This window comes from Lichenostomus cassidix, chromosome 2, assembly GCF_008360975.1.
Source record: "Lichenostomus cassidix isolate B80296 chromosome 2, HeHo_3.0, whole genome shotgun sequence".
Classification (NCBI taxonomy): Eukaryota; Metazoa; Chordata; class Aves; order Passeriformes; family Meliphagidae; genus Lichenostomus; species Lichenostomus cassidix.
Window position 1 is genome coordinate 102,963,539 of NC_139482.1, and position 21,125 is coordinate 102,984,663.

The window sequence follows — 21,125 nt, forward strand, 5'->3', positions numbered from 1 at the left end:
GGCACCTCTTCCAACTCAGCCCACATCGCACTTCTCAGCCCAGCCAATATTTGGCTCCAGAAATGGCCTTCCTTTTTGCCTACATCATCGTCTTTCTCATTTCCTTCTTCATCTTTTTCTCATCAGCTCTACTCTTCTCAGCATACTGTATCACTTTTGATAGCTTAAGGACAGCACAAACATATCCTTGTTTACTCCTGCTCCACCCAATTAGCTTCTCCTAATTATATTTTCACAGTGGAAGTCGGTCACTGCAAAACCTTGCTGCTGTGCATGACCTTACTTGCCCTGACCCTTCCCTTCTGAGGACTCTTCCACACTTTGTGTTCACTACTAACGTCACAAAATAAGCTCCTCAGGACACAGATCATGTCATCTTTTTTGCACTGTATAAGGAACAGGACACACACAGTTGTGCATGAGCTTTCAGAAGGCACAGGCAAAAAGGGAGATCACTGCAGAAAGTACCCTTGAGGAGAAAACTGTCTTATTTGCTTTGGCCACTCCAGGCCCTGTGTACGCTTCAAGAGAAATATATATTACAAATAGGGGTTGAGATTCAGCTGTTTGCACATTTGAGCAGCAATTAATGGAACTTCTGCTTAGAAACACATGCAGCCAGTAACTGTATGGGAAAATGGATTGCTTGAATAACAGCCTTACAGAACCTAACTACATATGGGTACGATAGTGTGCTGGTGTGAGGTAAAAAGAAACTCTTCCAACTCCTCAATTTAGCAACTGCCTGAGGACTGCCTGTCAAGTGCTGCCAGTAATTTGTGATGCTATACAAATAGGATGTAAAACCACTGGAAAATGCCTAAAATAGCTGTCAGTGCTTGTGGAAATATTTTTAAATAAGGCTTTTGCTCACGGCAGACTGTAACACAGATTTGTCCAGTTACTCTGGGCTGAGGAGTGATCAGACTTTTCTCCAAAAAAGAATCATTTTGCATCTTTTCAGCCCTTTAACAGCTGCTGAGATACTTTTCTCTCTTCCATGTTAGACTAAGATATTCTTAGTTAATAATAGGCAAGTCAAGTGGGGTTTAAAATTGCTGTAGAGTTGACAGTGAGACAAAAGCAGTGCAGCCTGATGTCTATTCATACTCCCACTTGCTTCCTGTAGCATTTCAGTTGCTTTGTTTTAAGAAACTATGCAAGCCCTGAGATTCCTTCTGTTTCTTACACACAAAGTGATGTGCTGGGTGAGGAAGGCTCACACAGACCATTGTCACAGCTGGGACACACTTCCGTGGGCTTGTCTTAGCCCTGCTACCTCCTGGCAGTGCTGCCACTCCAGGCTTTTCCCTCTCGGGTTAAGCATGTGTCTTTTCCATAACGCTCTTTGTTTCCCTGTGACTGTTGCCTCGCCTCCCAGGAGCTTTATTTTTACTAGAGACAAACCCTGTGCCACTCAGGCACCAAAGCACTGTTTGGCAGTGCGGTGGGGTGGCAGCTGTGCTCCAGCAGGCACCCCAGTCATTTAGAATAGTGCAAAAGGAAAGGTGAGAGAAATCAGACAACACTTTGGTCCCAGTCCTCTCCTGCTGTAGCTGAGCCCCTGCATACACCGAGCTAAAGAAACTGGCCTGCCCTGGGAGGTGTCTTTACACTATCACCAGACTGTTTATCATGTGTTTTGCAACGTGTCTGTGCACTATCCTCAGCTGTTCCATGCTACACCCAAGCAATGCAGACTTTACACTACTGAGAAAGTAGAGGCTGGAGGAGAGTTCACACACAGCAGCACACGTAATCCTGAGAGTATGATTTTTATTGAGAATCTGCACATCCACTAAGACAGATAACATGACAGAAGCCAATAAAATGAGCAATAGGCCCCAATATCAGTCTAACTACTCATGCTTACTGTTGCTGATTATGGTGCCTTAAAGAAAAGTTATAGTGAAAGCAAGCTGAGGACTGTTACTAACAGGAACTAACTAACTAAAAAACAGAGACTATTACCTGTGGTGTAGTACATGATTTTTACTTTTCTTTTCCCTGTTGACACATTGAATTGGTTTATATGTTGGAGTTTCGATTATTCATAGGAAAACAAAATGTACTGCGAAGACTGAGGGTGTGTTGTGATACTTGGTGAATTCTGGAGATGGAGGTTCCACTCAGCAGAAGATCTGAGTGTTTACAAAAATCTCCCAACCTGCAGCTCAGCAGCTGACTTTTTGATCTGGCTTTCTGCTTGGAGTTTTTTTTGTGTTTTGTTTGGGTTTTTTCCCCTCTGACTCAGTTCACTGTCTTACAGCAATATTATGAGGCAACCCATTAAACATGGGTCTGCACCATACAGACTCATAATGCTGCAGGGATACTTGCAGTTTGCATTTGAAACAGCCTTATACTAGAATGGAGCATAACTCAAATCCTGAACACTTTCAGTTTGAACAGACCTTGTGATTGAAGGATCAAAAGATTAAATCTCATCTGTCATCCTATGTATATGTGAGTGGAAAGGCACTCGGTCTATATGAAGAGCTGTTATGATCTAGTTACCTTGCACACAGTATTTGAGTATGGAAGAACTAAGTAGCTTTCTGGTTGTAGAAGACAATAGTTGTTGGGGCTCAGGCAAAACATATGCCTCATTCTTTTCTTTTTTTTTTTTTGTAGCTGTCCCACTTATCTCTGAGTTGGCAGTGGAAATCTTGGAAAAAGGAGAAGTGAGATTCTGGCTGCAAGCTGAAAAATTGTCTGGCAATGCAAAGGCCAACTTTGTGTTTAATGATAAGGAGATTTTCAATGGAGAGGTAAGGCTTTTCACTGCTTACAAGTGTTTGCATTTTCATGAGTATCAATGAGGATTAGTGTCTCTATCTTCAATATACTTGAAACTAGTGCTCCACTCTGATGAATTTTCATGAGAAACAGCATACGTCATGGAAAGCATAATTAGAAAGATTTTGTCCATAATTCTGAGCTCCATATGAATTCTACTGGATGCATTTTATAAAGGGAAATTTAATACCTTCCTACCACCTTTTGAGTACCATGTGTTCTGTTAACTGTGGTGTTCAAGGAACCACTGCAATAGCCCAGATTCATCCCACCTCCTTCATCTGTGGCCCTAGAAAAACCTTGTGCTTGGTTCTCACCTCTCTCTGTGGTTTGAAAGAATTTATTACCTCACAGAAAAATTCCCAAGTGGTTGTTTCCAGCAGCAGAACTTGTTGCTCCCAAAGACAGGACATGGCATGCTTTTGTTGCAACACTGATATCAGAGAGGGCAGAGATGGAGCATTCTAGACACAGCCTTGTAAAACATAACCATCCTCAAAGAATCATTATTCTGAAGAGATGCAAATCTAAACCTTTCTAATGAAAAAGAACATAATACTCACTGTACAAGAGTTATGTTGTGCTTGTACAGCATCAGTAAATAAACAGATTTATTAATGTGGTTGTATGTTTGGAGCTGGAGTCAGAGATAGTGAATCTAGAATAGGATGGGGGTCTGAACAAATGGGAACCCAAATAAGTGGGAATCCAAATAAAGAAAACATAATTGCTCCTAAGAGGCCGTTATAACACTTCACAAATATTTTCTGTCTCTGATACTTATTAATTGTTGCTTTCCTTTCCACCCCTGAAGAAATATAAAATGAAGGTGGACCAGAAGACCGGCCTTATTGAAATGATTATGGATAAACTTGAGGAAAAGGATGAAGGCACTTACACTTTCCAGCTGCAGGATGGAAAAGCAACCAATCAATCTAGTCTTGTCCTCATTGGTGATGGTAGGCTAATCTGTATTATGCAGTGGGCTGGAAAAATTATACCGGGGTTACCTTAGTTGTCATCTTCACTTTCCACTGTTTTCAGCACCACTAGATGTTCCAGTTATTTTATGTCACAGTTTTGCCTGCCTCCTACAGGACCGACCATGTGTGTGAACTCAAATTTTTAAAGTGGTGGGAGGAATGGGATTTGTTACAGAAGTGTAAATTATTGCAGCATGTTGTGGTTTGCTTTCCTATGGGTGGAATGAAAATTTCCCATATAAAAAGCCCATTCAGTCAGGAACAAGCAGCCACACCTGTTAGAGCTCAAGCAGCTGCTGACTCTGCTGATGCTTATTTGCCTTCCTACCAGGAGCTGTGTGACTGGGGATTGGACATCATCAGACAGGACACATTAAACTCCTGATGACTGCAAGTGGCTAGGAAAGTTGAGTTAGCCATGATCAGCTTCTGACACTGGAATGTTCAGTGAAAACCTGATCCTATGGCCAGGTTCTCACTGATGTCCAAGGGACAGAGTTAGACTGAACTGTTACAGTGACATTCAGCACCATACAAACAGCACATGGAGTTTAACCTTGTATTTCTTACTGGTTTTAATTCTAGTATTCAAGAAGCTACGGGATGAAGCAGAATTCCAGAGCAAAGAGTGGCACAGGAAACAAGGTGATAATATGAATATTTATAAGAATTACATGTGTGTTAGTCTGCTAAGAGTTTGTTTATATTTATACATGTTAATTTGAAATAGAAGTGTTTTGGTCTGTTACATGGTTTCTTTATTCTGAAGAAGAAATAGGAAAAATAAATAACATTAAATAGAACGGTATTCTTGTCAAGTAAAACACATCTGTCTTTCACTTTGCATCATGAATATCATCGATGTGACCTTTAAAAACATTCCTGTAAATTCAAACAGGTCCTCATTTCGTGGATAAACTGGGATGGGAAGTTACCGATGAGTGTAATGTGATGTTGAAATGTAAGGTAAGGTCATGGAAAACACGGAGTACAATGTCCAGAGTACATTGACCTACCACCACCTAGATGGTGAAGATGGGAAGGTACTAAATACATGCCCTTTACTTTTGTACTCCCAACTGCACGTTGGACAGTGACAAAGCCTCTGAAGGTGAATCATGCTGGGGCAGCAGCTCATTGCATGTAACAAAATGCATTGGAAAATAGCTTGAACTTCTTTCTTCAGGTCTATCAGCCTCCCACTCAGAGAAAGGCACCTGGAAAGGAACAATAAGTCTTTGTAAATCCAGGGACTTACTCATTTTCGTCCTGTTTATGCATGTAGAAATTCCCTGGGCAGGATCCACTCATTCCCTGGGTTCCTTTTCTCTCCATTTTCATCCCTGCTGTTTTCCCTGTTGCCTCCCCCATTTTAAAATGGAGGCCTGCAGTAACTCACTGCAATCAAGTTGTAAAGCTTGCTGTTCTTTTGTGAGAGACCTGAACAAACTAACCCATGGAACAAGCTAACCCATACAAAACTGAGCTCCCCTGCTCAAATGAAGAAAATAATTGCGATGTGGTTTTCATCCATCTTAGGTGGCTAATATTAAGAAGGAAACACACATTGTGTGGTACAAAGATGACAGGGAGATAATGGTAGACGAAGAGCACGACTTTAAGGATGGTGTGTGTACACTACTGATATCAGAGGTGAGTAACTGTCCTCATTAGCCCTCAGCTGAAATTAGTGTTATGGATTCAGGTGAATTATATGATCTAATCTGTACTCCAGCAGAACAATTTAAAAAGGAAGTGGGTTTTAAAAATGGAAAAGCTCACAAGGCGTCTGTGTTTTAGCAAATGTCTGTCTGTAACTGCTTGTTCGGATTTTCAGGAAATGATGACAGAAGAGATAATAAGCTTGTCACTTCCTTTGCATGTCAGTTTAGCAACAGATTGAGACCACATTTCCATTTTGAAAAGCATTTGGAAAGTGCTTGTCACTCAGGCTTTCAGAGTCACCAGAGTCTCAGAGTCACCAGAGGGGTCTGGTCCATACCAAGCCTTGCAGCAGACTTGGGGTAGGACAAGATCCTGCATACCAGGACCCCCTGCCAAAGCCCATCTCACCACCCAGCCAGGAGCAGGGCAGCTGGGGCACCAGGGCAGCCCCAGGCATCGGGTACCTCCCTGGGGACAGAGACGGGATATCAGCTGGGTTCAGATGTAAGATCTAGATTTTTCTACAGTACCTGTTCTGAAAGCTGGTTTTATTGTTACAACACTGCAGTTTTCCAAGAAAGATGCTGGCACTTATGAAGTCATACTGAAGGATGACAGAGGAAAGGACACCAGTGAGCTAAAGCTGAAGGACACAGGTCAGAGTCTGCATGCTCTCAGCCACGCCAGAGGATAGCCTGACTGAAGTGGGTTCAGACCAATACAGGCATCTGCACATATTGCCTTCCTGTGGCTTTGTTCCTCATGTACATAAGATCATCTGATTAGAAAAACTGAGATTTTTCAGTTCAAATGACATTTGAATACAGCTTATTGCATCTGGATTCTGTATAATTTTGGGAGCATACAATGACTAACGCTAAGCAAAATGATAACAGATTTCCTCAGGGGGCCATCAATTGTAGGCTTACAAGTATAGAAAAAAATTACAGAACTAGATAATTAAAAATATTTTTATTATCTTTTGCCAATTATTTAGGGGCCTTTCCACTTATTGTGATTACTATATTTTTAACATTTCACTCCTATCCCTTAGAATGCATATAGATGGGTTAGCATTCCAGCTGAATAGTGCTATTTACCAAAAAAACCATCAACAACAAACAAACAAAAAAAAAACCAAAAAACAAAAAAGACCCCACCAGTTCTGTTCAGCTGCAGCAGTATTTATCAAGGCTACACTTAAATAAAGTCTGGAAATTATGACATATCAGATGCATTACTCAGATATCTAATATTCTTTAAAAGGTAGCTTTTTCAAAGATTTCTTTTTCAAACCTTCTGGGGAGAATATTTCAGAGCCAGTACTTGTCCTACTATTGACTGTGCTTGAACTGCAGACACAGAGTCTTAGTCTCTGGATTTTATTTCCACAGCTTTTGCAGATCTGATGAATGAAGTATGCAGAAGGATTGGTAAGCATTTAATTCTTTTTTTTGAATGAATGACTCATTGTGGCACTCAATGAATGGCTGTATGGCTGCATAAAACCATGTGCTCTTCTTTCAGCTTTATCTGCAACAGACCTGAAAATCCAGAGCACAGCTGAGGGTATCAGACTGTACTCCTATGTTACTTATTATGTGGAAGATTTGAGAGTTGGCTGGGTGCACAAGTAAGTACATGAGAGCTTTGCAAAACAGGCAATTTTGGTTTTATAGATTCAGAAAGAACCTGGATATGTGAGAGAGAAGGGCCCAGGTTTCTTCTTGTCTCTCATGAGTCCTTATTTCATATGAGTTTGTTTCAGTCAATTACATTCACATGAAATCAGCATGAGAGTCAGGTGTGGTGGTTCCAGGCCCTCCTCCCATTTTTCTGGTGAAACAGTCCCCTGCCACAGCATGCCAGCAGGATTGTGCTGCTTCAGAGCATTTCTCACCTCCCCTGTGGGAGCTGCATCTTTCCTCAGCTGCATCTTTCCCTGACTCAGTTTTAAGGAGTGAAGCAAATATAACCTGAGAGACTGTCAAGCTTCAAAAGAGGCCAGCAGCAGGGGCTCAGAGATAGCCACCCTGCAGGTCTGCTTGTCTGGAAGCCACAATTCAGTGGAACTGGGACAGGCAGGCATATCCTCTTAACGCATGGCTTCATTTTTAGGAGGCAAAGCAAATTCCAGCATGTGCCCAGGGCGGTAAAATCCAGACAGTCCCTCCTGCAAGCACTACAAATCTAACCAAGACAGACAGAAGAACTGAGATTTTGAAAAATAAATTGCATGCCCTGCTCCCCATAAAGTTAATGGGAGTTGCACGTCCAAATCCACGAGACAGCTTTGAGTTCTCAGCCAGCACAAAGAGCTTGCACTGGAAAACCCAGAGAAGTAAACAAGAGAAGTAAACAACTTAGATCACTTCAAATCTATTATTACTCTTCTTGCTGTTTCACTTCCTGTGGACATGGTAGTAGTTAGTCTGCACAATGGAATCTGAATTACTGATCTCTCACTAAAACTCATGTAAATGAGGCACAGAACACCCAGGCTGGCTGTAATTATTGACAGTGATGTTAACCAGAAGCCTGTTGGAGAAATGAAAGCAGTTTGAGGGCTTCTTGTTTCTTGGCACCCATTTTGACCTGGTATCATCAAAAGTTCTAAGTATTTCAAATAAGTGTAAGAGGATATGAAGTATTCCAGAGTTTTTTCCCCTCTCTCTTTCTCTTTTTTCTCCATTTCATTTTTAGAAACTTGTTTTATCTTGAAGCATGTCAAATGAATCTACAAAAATCTCCAGTGCATTCAAAGTTATCAGTTTAAAGATAACAAGGAAATGAGTAGCTTATTTGATAAATATCTTTTGCCACATCCAGGGAAATTAACTGCTTAGCTAGGAAGCTAGAAAAATGAATTTTTGTTGGTTTTTTATGGAAGAAGATATACTTATGTCAAAGTGTGTTCAACTGTAAATGCCAAACATAATAGAGCATCAGAAAACATTCCAACTGGGCAAACACCATTTGTGACAAAAGTGGAGTTTTTTGTAAATTCAGCCCTGTATAGTTTTGTTTTGCCCAAGCAGAAAAAAAACTATGCTAAAAACAGAACATGATTTGGGGATGCCCGGGCTACCCTTCAGAGACCTGGTTTTAGACTTGTACAGCTTTTTTATGGCTCAAGTTGTAGATTGAGATGCATAATTTTTCTCTAAGATCTGAGGACAGCTGAACCTTGAACAGGGAAAGACTGTCACACCAATTCTGCCCAGTTGGCTCACAACTCTAGCAAGGATTTGACTTCAAAGGTTTCAGAATATGGTGGCATACCATAGCATCTTGGAAATAATTTGATAACTCCATTTGATAACATGAGCAAATCCTTTCTATACTCCAGTTAAACAAAAAGGTAATGTTGTTTTGTACTTTTCAGTGACACCCAGATTAAGTTCACAGACCGAATGAGGACTGGTGTCACTGGGGAGCAGATCTGGTTGCAGATCAATGAGCCAACTCCACAGGACAAAGGCAGATACATAATGGAACTCTTTGATGGCAAGGAAACACACAAAAAGACAGTGGACCTTTCTGGACAAGGTAGGCCATTCCCTCTGCTGACATTATTGCTATATGGGCGCTACACTGTGGTAGGGTGGGAGGATCTACAGCAGGGTCTTGTTACAGACCTGTCACCCTCTGGGGTCTGTGCGTGCACCCACTGGTCTGGCATTCTTTGTGGGGATTGTGTCAACCAAGCCTGACAGAGTTAAGAAGCATTTTTGGGCAATACCCTTGGGCACACAGTGTAACTCTTGGGGACAGTGCTGTATAGGATAAGGAGTTGGACTTGATCCTTGTGGGTCCGTTCCAAACCAGCTTACTCTGTGATTCTGTGATTTGTTCTCCCCAAGCCATGCCATTTGTTCTCCCCAGCCTGTGCTCTCAGGTCATAAAACACAAAAAGCTTTTTCCTATTCCAAATACCCACTTAAAATTTGCCTACCGAGATGCCAGCCCGGTTTCTAAGCTGTTTTACAAAACCCCTTGTGTTGCTGGCATTGATTGTCAGTTTTAGATATGAATCATAGCACTGAATGCGTTCTCTGTGTCTGTCTTCCATGGAATATTTGAAGGAGGAAGTGAGGGACCAGTTTGTTCTGATACTTTCCTATCGTATTTCTTTGATGGGTGTAATAAAACTCCTTATTCTTCAGACATGCCAAGACCTTTCATAAGCATGAGGAAGGACTGTTAGGGGAACAATTTGGATTGATTGTTGGAAGCTTTTACTCTGAGAGACCTCTCAGATCCTAGGGAACAGATTAACTCCTTCCAAACTTGCTCTTTCCATTCCCAGATGTTCCCATCCCTAAAGCTTCACTTTTTGTCTGCAAGCTCTGTGTAAGAGTGAAAACATTTTAATCATGTCCTTGCTGCTCCTTCTGTACCCTATGTCCTTACTCTCTAGGGAAAGACATTTCTTCTTCCCTTTCAAAGCAGGAGAGGTTGACCTCCCCCATGATGGCAACTTAGCAGAATTTTACAAAGGAGACACCAATTTGCTGTTTGGTTTGCTCATAGCCATCAGTGTGGCTCCAATCAGACATCAAAAACACTTGGGAAAAAAATATCTTTTGTATTCCATAAACCAGTAGTCTCTAGAATGGATGTGTGCAAGATGACCCAGTGTGCATCCCTGGGATGCAGGAAAAAATATGAGAACTCCACTAGTGCATTTATATAATCTATAAATAAATATATATCTATTGGGAGTGCATGCTCAAAAGAATTTAAAATAAGGATGTATAATATATAAAGTTTGGGAGATCACTGCCATAATCTATCATTTAGGTGATGTATTGGGAATTTCTTCCTCTATTTTGTGAAATTACTTCAGCCTACTACATTCCTGCTCTCTCTTTCTAGAAGTCAGTCTTAAAGCCTGACTTCTAGAGGAAAAAAAGTGTGTTTATGTATTCATAAGTATGTATGAGAGCTGCCATGTACCATATGGCCTTTATCAGTTGAACCATTCAGCATTTTAGGGTTTGTACAATATATATGCACGCATCCATTAATATTTCTTTAATGATGTCTACATTTTAAATTTATTTACTCATTTTAATTTTAAACTTGTTTGATGATTTATCTCTAAACCTACTTTTTTCCTCTTTACAAAGCATTTGACGAAGCCTTTGCTGAGTTCCAGAGATTAAAGTAAGTATTATGCCATCTAAATAGAGTAATGGCAGCCATAAAATAATAACAGCATTTGTTTGTTTTGTGCTGGAGATAACTCTATCTTGTGAAACAAATCCTAGTCATACAGAAGCCCGTAGGAGTTTTGCATGTGACTTCTTTGGTGGAACTCTTATATAACAGTCAGGTAGCAAAGAAAAAGCAGTACTGCCAAGCAATGAGATTTTCCTTAATGGATTAAAGGGAGTTAAAAAGATAATCTATTTTTCAATCACTCTGAGTAAGCCTTAACTGAAATTGGACTTTCCCTTTGTTTCTTTCAACTCTAGGCAAGCTGCGATTGCAGAGAAAAGTAAGTGGGCCTTCTTTGACAATGGTTGCAATAAACTGTTTATGAAGCTTTTCTTCCTCTCCAGGAAGGTTGTGTGTTGGGAAAGAGAGGGCATGTATACATGTGTGCATGCATGTGCTCATCCTAAAACCAGTTTGTCCTTATACCAAGGAGAAGTAAGTTACCCTTTTGTGATTTAACATTGGTGCACTTTGCAGCTAATCACATTATACTCACGGGTAAGGTTTGTTTTTCTCATCTAAACTCCTGTTCTTAATACCAGTTAGCCTTCTCTAAAAATTAACTTTATTGCTGGGATCTCTCATGCATGTTCCCTGCACAAAAATCTCTTTGTTTTCAAAAATGGAGGAAATAATTTGGCTAGTTCTGAATGCCCTAAAATGTCAAATGACTCTGCATTACTTACAGAAATGGGTAAGAAAGCAACAGTAGCTTTTGAATTGCTTAAGACCTCCTCATACTTTTGCCTGTACGTCAGTTCCAACAGAGCAACTAAAACAGAAGTATGTATTAACTACTTAAGGAATAAGTTATTAGACTTCAACTTGAATTATTAAACTCATTATCCTCCCTATTTACAGAAGACATAGAAAAATGAATTGTTCCAGTGCAAATGACTTTCAGACCTGCATAAAAATTAGGGCAGAACTAGCATTTGAAAAGTTATTTGAGAAAAATGTGCAGAGATGTAGAGCAGGGTTTGGATATGAACTGTAACCCCTACATGTCCCAGCTGAGACAGCACAAAGGGGTCGGTGATAGCCCTGACCTTTAATTTCTAACTGTGGATTATCCACAAGGGGCTGGCATGTTAACTGACATAACACAGTCCCTTTCTTGGTCTCCTAAGACTGTTATCTCTGTGCTCCAGAGCACATCTTTTACAGAACACAACATTCTGTACAGTCATTTCCTTCCTCTGCCAGGCTCCACCCAGACACAACGAACAGAATCCATACTCCAGGATACATGCACTAAAGCCTGCATGTGATAGGCTTATTTGTATTTCTCGAAGATTTCTATGGGACTCCGAGTTTAAAACTAGATCAATCGGGTATCAGTCTCATTTACACACTGACACATGCAAATGGTGGAATTTCACTGTTGCCACTGAGACTGAAGTCTGGTTTTGTATTTAGATTAAAAGCCAATCTCCAGCACTTTACCAGGTGTCATTCATTTCCCTTTGGACATCCAACTTTTTCGTTTACTACAGTAAAAGATTTAAGCACCAGATCTCAAAAATATAAATCTTTTTTGTGCACTCAGAATTAAAACTGAATTGATGTCAAAATCTGCAGGACACAGCACATGTACTTTAATTCCTCTCTGTAAGTGATTGACACACGCTATTAACACATCTTTTGCTGTGAATTCAACATTTTTAAAGTCCAAATGGTGTGCTAAAAATGTCGGATAGTTCCCTGCTAGCACAGAGACAAGTTGTACATAAATAAGACAAAAGGAAAGGACTAGAAGAGAAACAGAACCCAGCACATGATTGATTTTGAGACACTAAAGAAAATTACTCTTCTTTATTTCCAGATCGCGCACGGGTACTTGGAGGTTTGCCCGATGTTGTCACCATCCAGGAGGGCAAGGTACAGTAAATTAACTGAAGCTTTATACAACATCCCAACAGCTTGAATGCCTTTCAATAATGGGAAAACAGTCACCTTTTTTTTTTTTTTTTTAAAAGATGCCATCTTTAAAATCTGCTACATTATTTATTCATCCCCTGCCTTCTGTACATAATTCAATGGACTTGCACAGATGGGTTTATGTATTCAGGACAGTGTCTTTTCTTAAGAATTAGATAAAAGTGAGATGACAATGTGAGTTATATAACCAACTCTTTAAAAATTCATGCACAGGTTTCACAGTTAGATTATTTTTGTAATAGGGCATCAGGGAAGTTTAATTCCTTTTTTTACATGGTAGCCAGTCATTTTATGCCTTTTGCAGTTAACTCCCTTGCAATGTGGCACGGTAGACACACATGTAGAGGCTGGCTTTTAAATGGTGTAAAAGTAGTAAACCACAATAACTTAATTCTCACCCAGACACTTGGAGAAAAATTTCTCTATTTCATCAGGGTAAAGTAGAAGGAAGTCAAAATAAGTCACTGTTGTTATACTGGACTATAATAGTAGAGTTTAGCTGAAAGATTATTGTAAGGCACTCCCAGAGGAACATAGATGCTTGAGCACAGAACAGAAAGTCAGTTCTCAATCTCACAACCTTTTCCCAGCACACTGTTTCTACAACTTACTGTTTAATAGCACTGAGACCAAGAAGTGCTGGCTCTTCGCTTCCTGCTGTTCTTGTCATGAGCCAGTTCCTCTTCACAGTGAGTGTGAGCATGTGAATGTCACTGAAAACTTGTAATGTGACAACTACAGTAAGGCAGCTTCCCAGTATTTCTGGCTTAATCTGGCAGTAGGTCAACTGGGTTAAAAGAATTTGATTATAAGCTCAGCAGAAGTGTTAAGAATCTAAAGTCTTGCTCTGAAATGCTTAGCAATGTGAGATATAGCCAACAGATAGTAGACTGCAGCAGTCCTGCAAAAATCAAGTATGTTGACATCACAAAATACAATTCTTTAACCAATTTAGCAGCTTGAGAAATGCTGTAAAGTAAGAAGGACTCATGAGAGCATTGTAACTGTAGACAGAAGACTCAAAGGAACAGAATGAATTAGCAGATTCCCAGCTAATCAGTGCTTGGAGGCACAATTCTCATAATACTTTGGCAGGGTGTAATCTTAGGTGTAAACTATTACCAGTTCCAAGCTTTCAGCCAAAAGAGAGTTTATATGAACTTGTGTTTGAGTTCACTGAAGCAAAATGTGTAGTGTTTATAAAAAGAATTTGTAAAAAATGAGTTGCAAAATCTTACCCAGACACATGTTGTCCTTGACAGCAAGGACATCTGTAACTTTTGTGTAAATGACTGAAATACTCCCAGAACTCGAGACAAATATCCTTGACCTTATGTTTCTTGGTTCAGTAGAGGATCATTTTGAGTAGGACAGAGAGTGATCAGGGAAAACAGAGCTTGTTTGGGTGGTGTTGGCTCATCTGTCTATTGTTTGCATATATGCTGGAGAGAGGGGAACGCAATTCTCTGTTGTGTAACTCATGCAAATTGCACAATCATTGAGGATTTTGTAAAACAGCAAATGAGGTAGTAGAGGTCTGGCAATTGCAAGCTTTGATTGTGAATACTAGTGCCACCATAACCACAGACTTATATGGACAGATTGGTATCCCGAGACTGAACTTCCAAGCATATGCATATCTCAAATTTAAGTTTAACATTGTGACTGTGATGGTGTTTATTAGCTTTCTACATGTGAGCTGAAGGGTATGGGTGAGAGCAAATGAACCAGTGTTTACCGAGTGTTAATCAAATAGCATTCCAGATGGCCTAAGAGGCTTCCACTGATAGACATAAATGCTCCTCAGCAGTGTGGTATAATTGGAAAAGGCTAAGTGTCAGTTCACATTAGGGAGGAATCTGACCTGACAGGGAATGCTAGCATAAGTTTTGTGTCCAGCCGGCCAACTTAACCTAAATGGCTGTTTTAATGAAGGCCTGTAAATGAGTAAGTGGGCTTTATTTTTGAAAGAAGAGGCTTAGGATTCTGACAGGCACTTTCATGCATAGAAGCAACATGTAGCAGCCTTCTGCCCACCAATTCACTATTCTACCCTTCTGCCAGGGGTGTGGATCCTCACAGATAGGCTGGGAGGAGGGAGCAGGTTTCCCTGACTGAGCTGCTTCAATCCACTATCCACCACCATCCGTGACTGTGACTCAGTGCTAATATGAAAGAGGAATGGCAATACTTGAAAAACAATGACACATCTCTCTCTGCCACCTGACTACCCTACTCATGATAATCTTCAGTAAAAGGCAGAAGAGATAGTGAGGGGCACAAAGGGTCTGTACTTGCAGCTGCTGGTTGCTCCAGGTGGACATGCCTCAATGCCCTGGGCCCAGGAGTACAGTGCACACTTTTTGTACCTTAATAAGCATTTCATGTTGGCCACAGGACTATAATCAAGGATTTAGGTGAGGAATAAATATATACATGAACAAAGACAATCTCTTGCTCAAAGAAGATAAAATCTGAAACAGATAGGTGCACAGTGAACAATCACTACTCCTTGGCTATGGAATTACCTTCCAGAAAACCAAAGATCTCCACCATCTACATAGTTAATTATAGGACACAACTCTGCACATTAGTAGCTGGAAAATAAATAGAAAGAGTTGGGAACATCAAGAGAATCACTGATGTCAAGCAGGAGCTCGTGATGCAAGGCTAAGGAAAATGTAGCTATTTTAAGGAATGATTTGGAAGAAAAGAATCATCACTGCTGTTTGAAACTCTTTGAACTATGGAGTGTGACACCACTTCAAACACCTGAGCTTTGAATGATGTCACTAATGGACATGGATATCAGCTCATCAGCACTGTGGTGGAGTGGCAGCTGGGGCCACTTGTGCTGATCTCTTGCTTGCTTGAGAATCAGAAGACAATCAAGAAATACCTAGCACCTGATGAGGTCCACATGCATTGCCTGACTAAGGCTGCGGGCATTTTTGTATCCAGAGTGATAAGGAAGAGGGGAAATGTAAAACTGCTTGTTTTCCCCTTGTTTTTCAAAAAGATGGACTGATTTGGCAATCAAAACCACATTCACACCAGTGGGCTACGAGAAAAGGAAGTCAACAGCCCAATGTGGTCACTAGCTGTCAGTGCTGCAGGAAATCAGATAGAGGACATTCCCACCATGCCATAACCACCTCTCACTTCGAATATGTTCTTCCTTCAGTATCAAGAATTATGTGTGCTGAAAGACTTCCCCTTCCCTTTTGTTGTCATTTCGGTCTTTAGGTTGGACATGAAGGAATTGATTTTTATTTTGTTTTCAGAGATATGAAAACCTTTTACTTTTATAGAGGTATCAGTTTTTCTATCTGCTCACTTCAACAGCCTTCCAAGCATCTCTCTTCTGTCCCATCTTCCACTATCACACTACCAGATAAGAAGCAGTGAGTTGAAGGGAAGGTAGCCAGTTTAATAAATTTCTCACTGTGGATCTTTATCTTGACAACAATGTGAGTGCTCTTCAGCTGCCCTTATTCTTGACACATTTTTAGAAAGAGCCTTTAAATAAAATTGAAGAGATACTTGATTCCAGTCAAGTGAAAGCTTGTCTATTCCTTATTTATCACTTAGTCCATTCCTAATGAACCACTAGAGACCATTTTCTTTGCAGTAAAAGTTCTTCAATTTTCAGTACAGTTAGATTCCCCTTTGAGTAGCATTTTAAATTTAGATCGGTGTACTATCCAGTTCTATATAAATATACATAGTACTATATATATTATATAAATAAATTCCTTCGTAAATAAAGCTCCAGAGGAAGGCCTATGTACCACTGAATTGTCATGTGAACTTTTTTCACTTTTGGCTCTCTATGTGACATTTACTTCTGCAAACACTTATGAGAAGATTGCCGTAGCACTGTGACTGGAGAAGGGGATCATTTATATGTATCAATATCTCCCAAAAATGAATTTCTTAGCTGACAAGAAAAAAGGAGGCCTGTACATAATGTGCCCAAGAGAGTTGCCAGCCCACTGAAGGTAGAAGAAGCTGTTAGTGATCTCTCCAGCATATGATTCTCTAACAGTGAAGATACTTCCTACAGTCTGATGGGACTGAATTCAGTCGTTAGGAACAGTACTAACATCAAAGGGAAATACTTAAATGAACACCAAAGAATGAGTAAAGCCTGCATTGATTTCAGTTAAAAATAGTTTTACGGGAGTGCATAAAACACTTCAAGTCTGTTAGAAGAGCTGTCAGGGTATAGTTTAAAAGGATCCTAAATTAAACAAAATATTCCAGGGCCACTTTGTTCTTAGTTATTTAAAAAAGCAGGCACACTTTCTTTACTTATGGGATATATGAATATATATATATAGTGAGCTTAATGTGAACAAAACCATCTGACAGTTCATTAAATTATCATTTCAGGTCTAACACACAAATGTAGATAATATCTTATTTTATATTAAAAAATGTGCATGGAGAAATCTCTCCTAATGATTATGAGAGTAGAGAAGAAGGTCCATAAAATATTAAAAGGTCTTAATGGCATTTTTGAATTAACTGAGTTCCTTCTCTTCCTTTATGATACAGAAGAATGACATAAATTATTGATTACTGACAATGGTATGCATCCTTTTACTGAAAGGAGGAAGCTAAATGGGGAACTGGAATATTTGGAGAGTTAGGCATCAAAAAACACATCAAATATTTACTGACTCATAATTCCTTTGTACTTTTTCTATAGGCACTTAATCTTTCTTGCACTGTCTGGGGAGATCCCACCCCAGAGGTCTCATGGCTGAAGAATGAAAAATCATTTGTATCAGATGCCAATTGCATCCTGAGGTTTGAATCTGGAAAAAATGTCAGCTTTTCCATTTCTACTGTATCCACACAAGACTCTGGGAAATACAGCATTGTGGTGAAGAACAAGTACGGTACAGAGACCAGCGATGTCACTGTAAGTGTGTACATACCTGAGGAAGAGAGAGAGTCTGAGCAAGAGAAAAAGAAGTAAGATAAAATGAAAGCATTAATTTAAGACTAGAAGACAGAAGCACAGAGGAGATTTTGAATGTTAGGCTGACATAATCAGTGTGTATAAATGGCTTTCTGCTTTAGCAGGCAGCCTTGGATTTTTCCATTCACTTCACTTTTGCTTCTAATGTACTTGTTTATGCCAGGGGAAACAGGGCCTTTCCTGAATGTTTTCTTATTGCTAACTTCACAGAAACTAATTGTAGCATCTTAGGCAAGGCCAAGTGCATGCTGTCTGTATATACAGCCCATCATTTGACCCTCCTCCTGGAGCATCTGGAAGGAAAGGGTCAAGAATTGTTTCAGTGTACCAACTGAATAGGTAGATGGAAAGATCAAAAATGATCGGGGCGTTTTTGAGCTGCAGTTAGGATTTGTTCCAACTTTGGTAAAGTAGCATAGATGGAATGTGTTAAATCATGGAGAAATTAGTGCTGGTTTTTGTCTGTGTTAAGGGCCCTTTGTATTGCTGTGTTAATTTAGTGAGGCCTTAATATGGGTGTAATTTACAGCCCTAAATGTTGTTTAATCTGCCCACATGGGGTAACAGTACTGTAACATAAATGAAAATAAGGCTTAGGAGGCCAGGATACTAATGTGTGTGTGTCTGTAAAAGTGTATGAACACTCCTCTATGTTCACAAATAAACTGAATTCACTTCCTTCCTTCCATCACAAGCTTGTTTCACTGTGTCTTGTTTTATTAGTCACAGCTCTGGTAGTTGTGCACAGTATCTTAGTGCCTTAATGCTTTCACCACTGTAATTACCTCCAGCTTCCCTTTAGATCCCTGTTAATCTTCACTTTGCTGTTTGCAACAAAACCACAATGGCATCTCTTCACACCTCTCTGTCCAGACCTTCACTGCTTCACATCTCAACTCAATAAGGTATTTTTGCAAATTTCTGGCACAGGAGTAGTCTCATGCTTTTCAAGGCAGCTGGGAATCAATTGTGATTTAAGGATAATATGTAAGTATTTTGTTAGATACAAACATCAGTTAATTTCATCCAAACTTAACACTGGAGATTCAGAAATACCATATTTTATCAAGATCTCTTAAAGCTACAAAAATAATCTTCACTGTGGCACAGAAAAAAAAAAGTGGGTTTTTGGTTTTTTTGTTACACAAAAATGTTGCAGAGAAAAAAATTGTCCAGATCTTTGAGTGCACTTTACATAGGTTAAAAACTCCATGTCTGCTCTTTTACAATGCCACTGATTATCAGCTGAGATAAAGCAACAGAACCTGCTGCACATATGTACGATATATACATGTGATACTATATATAGGGTAGGATCAGAAGCAGTTATCAGCCCAATTGCTGCTTAGAAGAGCAATATCCCATGTCAGTAAATATTTTCTGTACAAGTCTCACAAGTCTCACAACAGCACAATTCTTCACATCAAAATCTATAGAACTAACATATATATTTTCAGTCTAAGCATGATCTGTGTGCACCTTTCACATACTCTCTCTTGTCTTTTCTAGCTACTGTGACTGCAGAAATAGTGCTGCAGTCCCAGGCACTCACCTTGGTGCTGTACTGGCATTTCTGTGAGGATGCCACTACTAAGTGATGTTCCGTTAACACTCACTTCAACCCTTGCCATGTCAGCTAACATAAAAGAAGTGGAAGCATGAGAGAATTCTCAATGGTTCAAGTAAAAATAGATTCAACATAGTTACCAACAGTGAAAATGCTGATTTTAGCAATCTTTTTTTTTTTTTTAATCAGTTTCTATAAAGGGCGAATGATTATTATCCTAATCTTTTAAAAATTATTCATATTTAGATCAGTTTTAAGAACTACCAAAACATGCTAGCGTGAGCCTGACTTTAGTGCATGTGCCTACACTAATAGTACCACTAGTTTCAAGGAACATGTTAATTTAATCTGGTATAAATCCCTTTTCCTTCCAGAACAGATTGCACATCACAGGGATTTTTAACATGAAATCATGCAAAAACAATCTGACTTTGGTGTTTCACATGAACAGCATATATGTTCACACAACCTTATCTCCTAAAATATTTAACACTCAAGTATCAAAATTGATGACAGTATTGCATTTTAAGGTCTAAGTGTGTAATTATGTACTTTAATGAATCAATATCTCTTATTAAAAAAAGTTCACTCTTTAGTCACAGCAGGTGCGTATTAGACAAAGTAATAAGGTTTAATTTTTAGATTTCAAAGTATAATCATGAGAAGATCTGTAATTTGAGATACAGCAAGCTTCCCGAGTTTCAAGAACTAATGCAAAATTATTTTATAATTTTGCTTAGTAGGACGTGAAGCCAATTCAAGGATGATATGGAGGTCACTCCATCTTTGTCCCATGACATATAACTTACAAATAACAGTGACACAGCTCTTCCATCCTCCATAGTGCAAACAAGAATATGACTTGCTCTTTGCAATAACTGATAATTGATGTTTATGACTTAGTAATAATTTTAACAACTATTGCATTTTGGCAGCAGTTTATTTCTACTGTTCTATTTTCAAAAATCTGTCCTCCTGCCTCCCTCCTTTTGGCAGAACTGCCAAGGAATACAAGTGGGTCACCTCTCAGGTAACAGGCTGGATTCTACTTTGCCTTGCTTTGGCAGATATATGTGTTCCTGAAAGTTAGACTAATAGCTGCTTCAAAAGGTGTTGCTTCCAGGAATTCAGTTGTGGTGATTTCAGACTGAATTTGTGATGCATCCACATGTCTCGCTTGTGCACGTTTTGTTCTTGCTTTGCTTCAGGTGATTGTGATGCCTGTGTCAGGGCAGACTGACACAGTCCAAGGACACAATCAAAACAATAAAACTGCATCTAAAAAGAAAAAAACCATGACAGCAAGCAAACAGAAGGAAGGGGAAAAGAAAGGTAGGAGTGTTTTCACTGTTATGGTCCTTTTTTCCAACGAAAAAGTTGTTAAATTGTTATGGAGTGAATAGACTGTGCCAATTAATATTTCATAGGTCCCAATCAATCAAGTTTACAGTACATAGGCTCTTATCAACAGATGCAAGGTATGAATTACCAGGTTAGGCCTAAGAGATTTAAACCAGTATTTTCAAACCACATTTTCTTCTTCCACTGCTAGTTGTTGCCTCGACTAACCTGGCTGATGGAAGTTTTTAAAGTAATAATAAATACTTTTCCATTTCCGAATGCAGAGGAAAGACTTTGTAAGCATGTATACATACACAGATGGTGTTATTTTCCAAAGTAAGACTCATTTCAGCAGCTAGATGTTTGATATTTCACCAGAAATAAGGCCTTGCTGATTTAGGGACCTTAAATGCCTATGGGTTTTAGGAAATCCTGATTGTTTAGCCACTACTTGGGATTAATCAATTATTCTCTCTTCGTTTTATGATCATATTGAATGGTAAAGTTGGAATTATAACTGACCATTTTTTGTCCCATTTAGAGTAAGGGTAGAAAATTAAAAGCTCTCTGGTGATTCAGGATTCTTGAATATTACTTGTATATTATTTTACTGTTC

The 21,125-nt window shown here is 39.4% G+C and overlaps 1 protein-coding gene across 6 annotated transcripts in view; it reads left to right on the forward strand.

Annotated features, from left to right (window-relative positions):
- MYOM1 (myomesin 1) overlaps positions 1 to 21,125 on the forward strand; it is a 76,288-nt gene that overhangs the window by 51,294 nt on the left and 3,869 nt on the right. For 5 of the 6 annotated variants that reach the window (XM_085052645.1, XM_085052647.1, XM_085052648.1 and 2 more), the window contains 14 exons: positions 2,635 to 2,771; positions 3,614 to 3,758; positions 4,368 to 4,427; positions 4,681 to 4,748; positions 5,322 to 5,435; positions 6,016 to 6,103; positions 6,842 to 6,880; positions 6,975 to 7,080; positions 8,833 to 8,996; positions 10,580 to 10,616; positions 10,928 to 10,950; positions 12,496 to 12,551; positions 17,326 to 17,541; positions 20,377 to 20,500. In XM_085052645.1, coding sequence (XP_084908771.1) covers positions 2,635 to 2,771; positions 3,614 to 3,758; positions 4,368 to 4,427; positions 4,681 to 4,748; positions 5,322 to 5,435; positions 6,016 to 6,103; positions 6,842 to 6,880; positions 6,975 to 7,080; positions 8,833 to 8,996; positions 10,580 to 10,616; positions 10,928 to 10,950; positions 12,496 to 12,551; positions 17,326 to 17,541; positions 20,377 to 20,500 — 1,377 coding nt within the window. Of the gene's footprint in view, positions 1 to 2,634; positions 2,772 to 3,613; positions 3,759 to 4,367; positions 4,428 to 4,680; positions 4,749 to 5,321; positions 5,436 to 6,015; positions 6,104 to 6,841; positions 6,881 to 6,974; positions 7,081 to 8,832; positions 8,997 to 10,579; positions 10,617 to 10,927; positions 10,951 to 12,495; positions 12,552 to 17,325; positions 17,542 to 19,110; positions 19,253 to 20,376; positions 20,501 to 21,125 lie in introns of those variants that run through there. The other variant, XM_085052650.1, reaches the window with a different exon arrangement.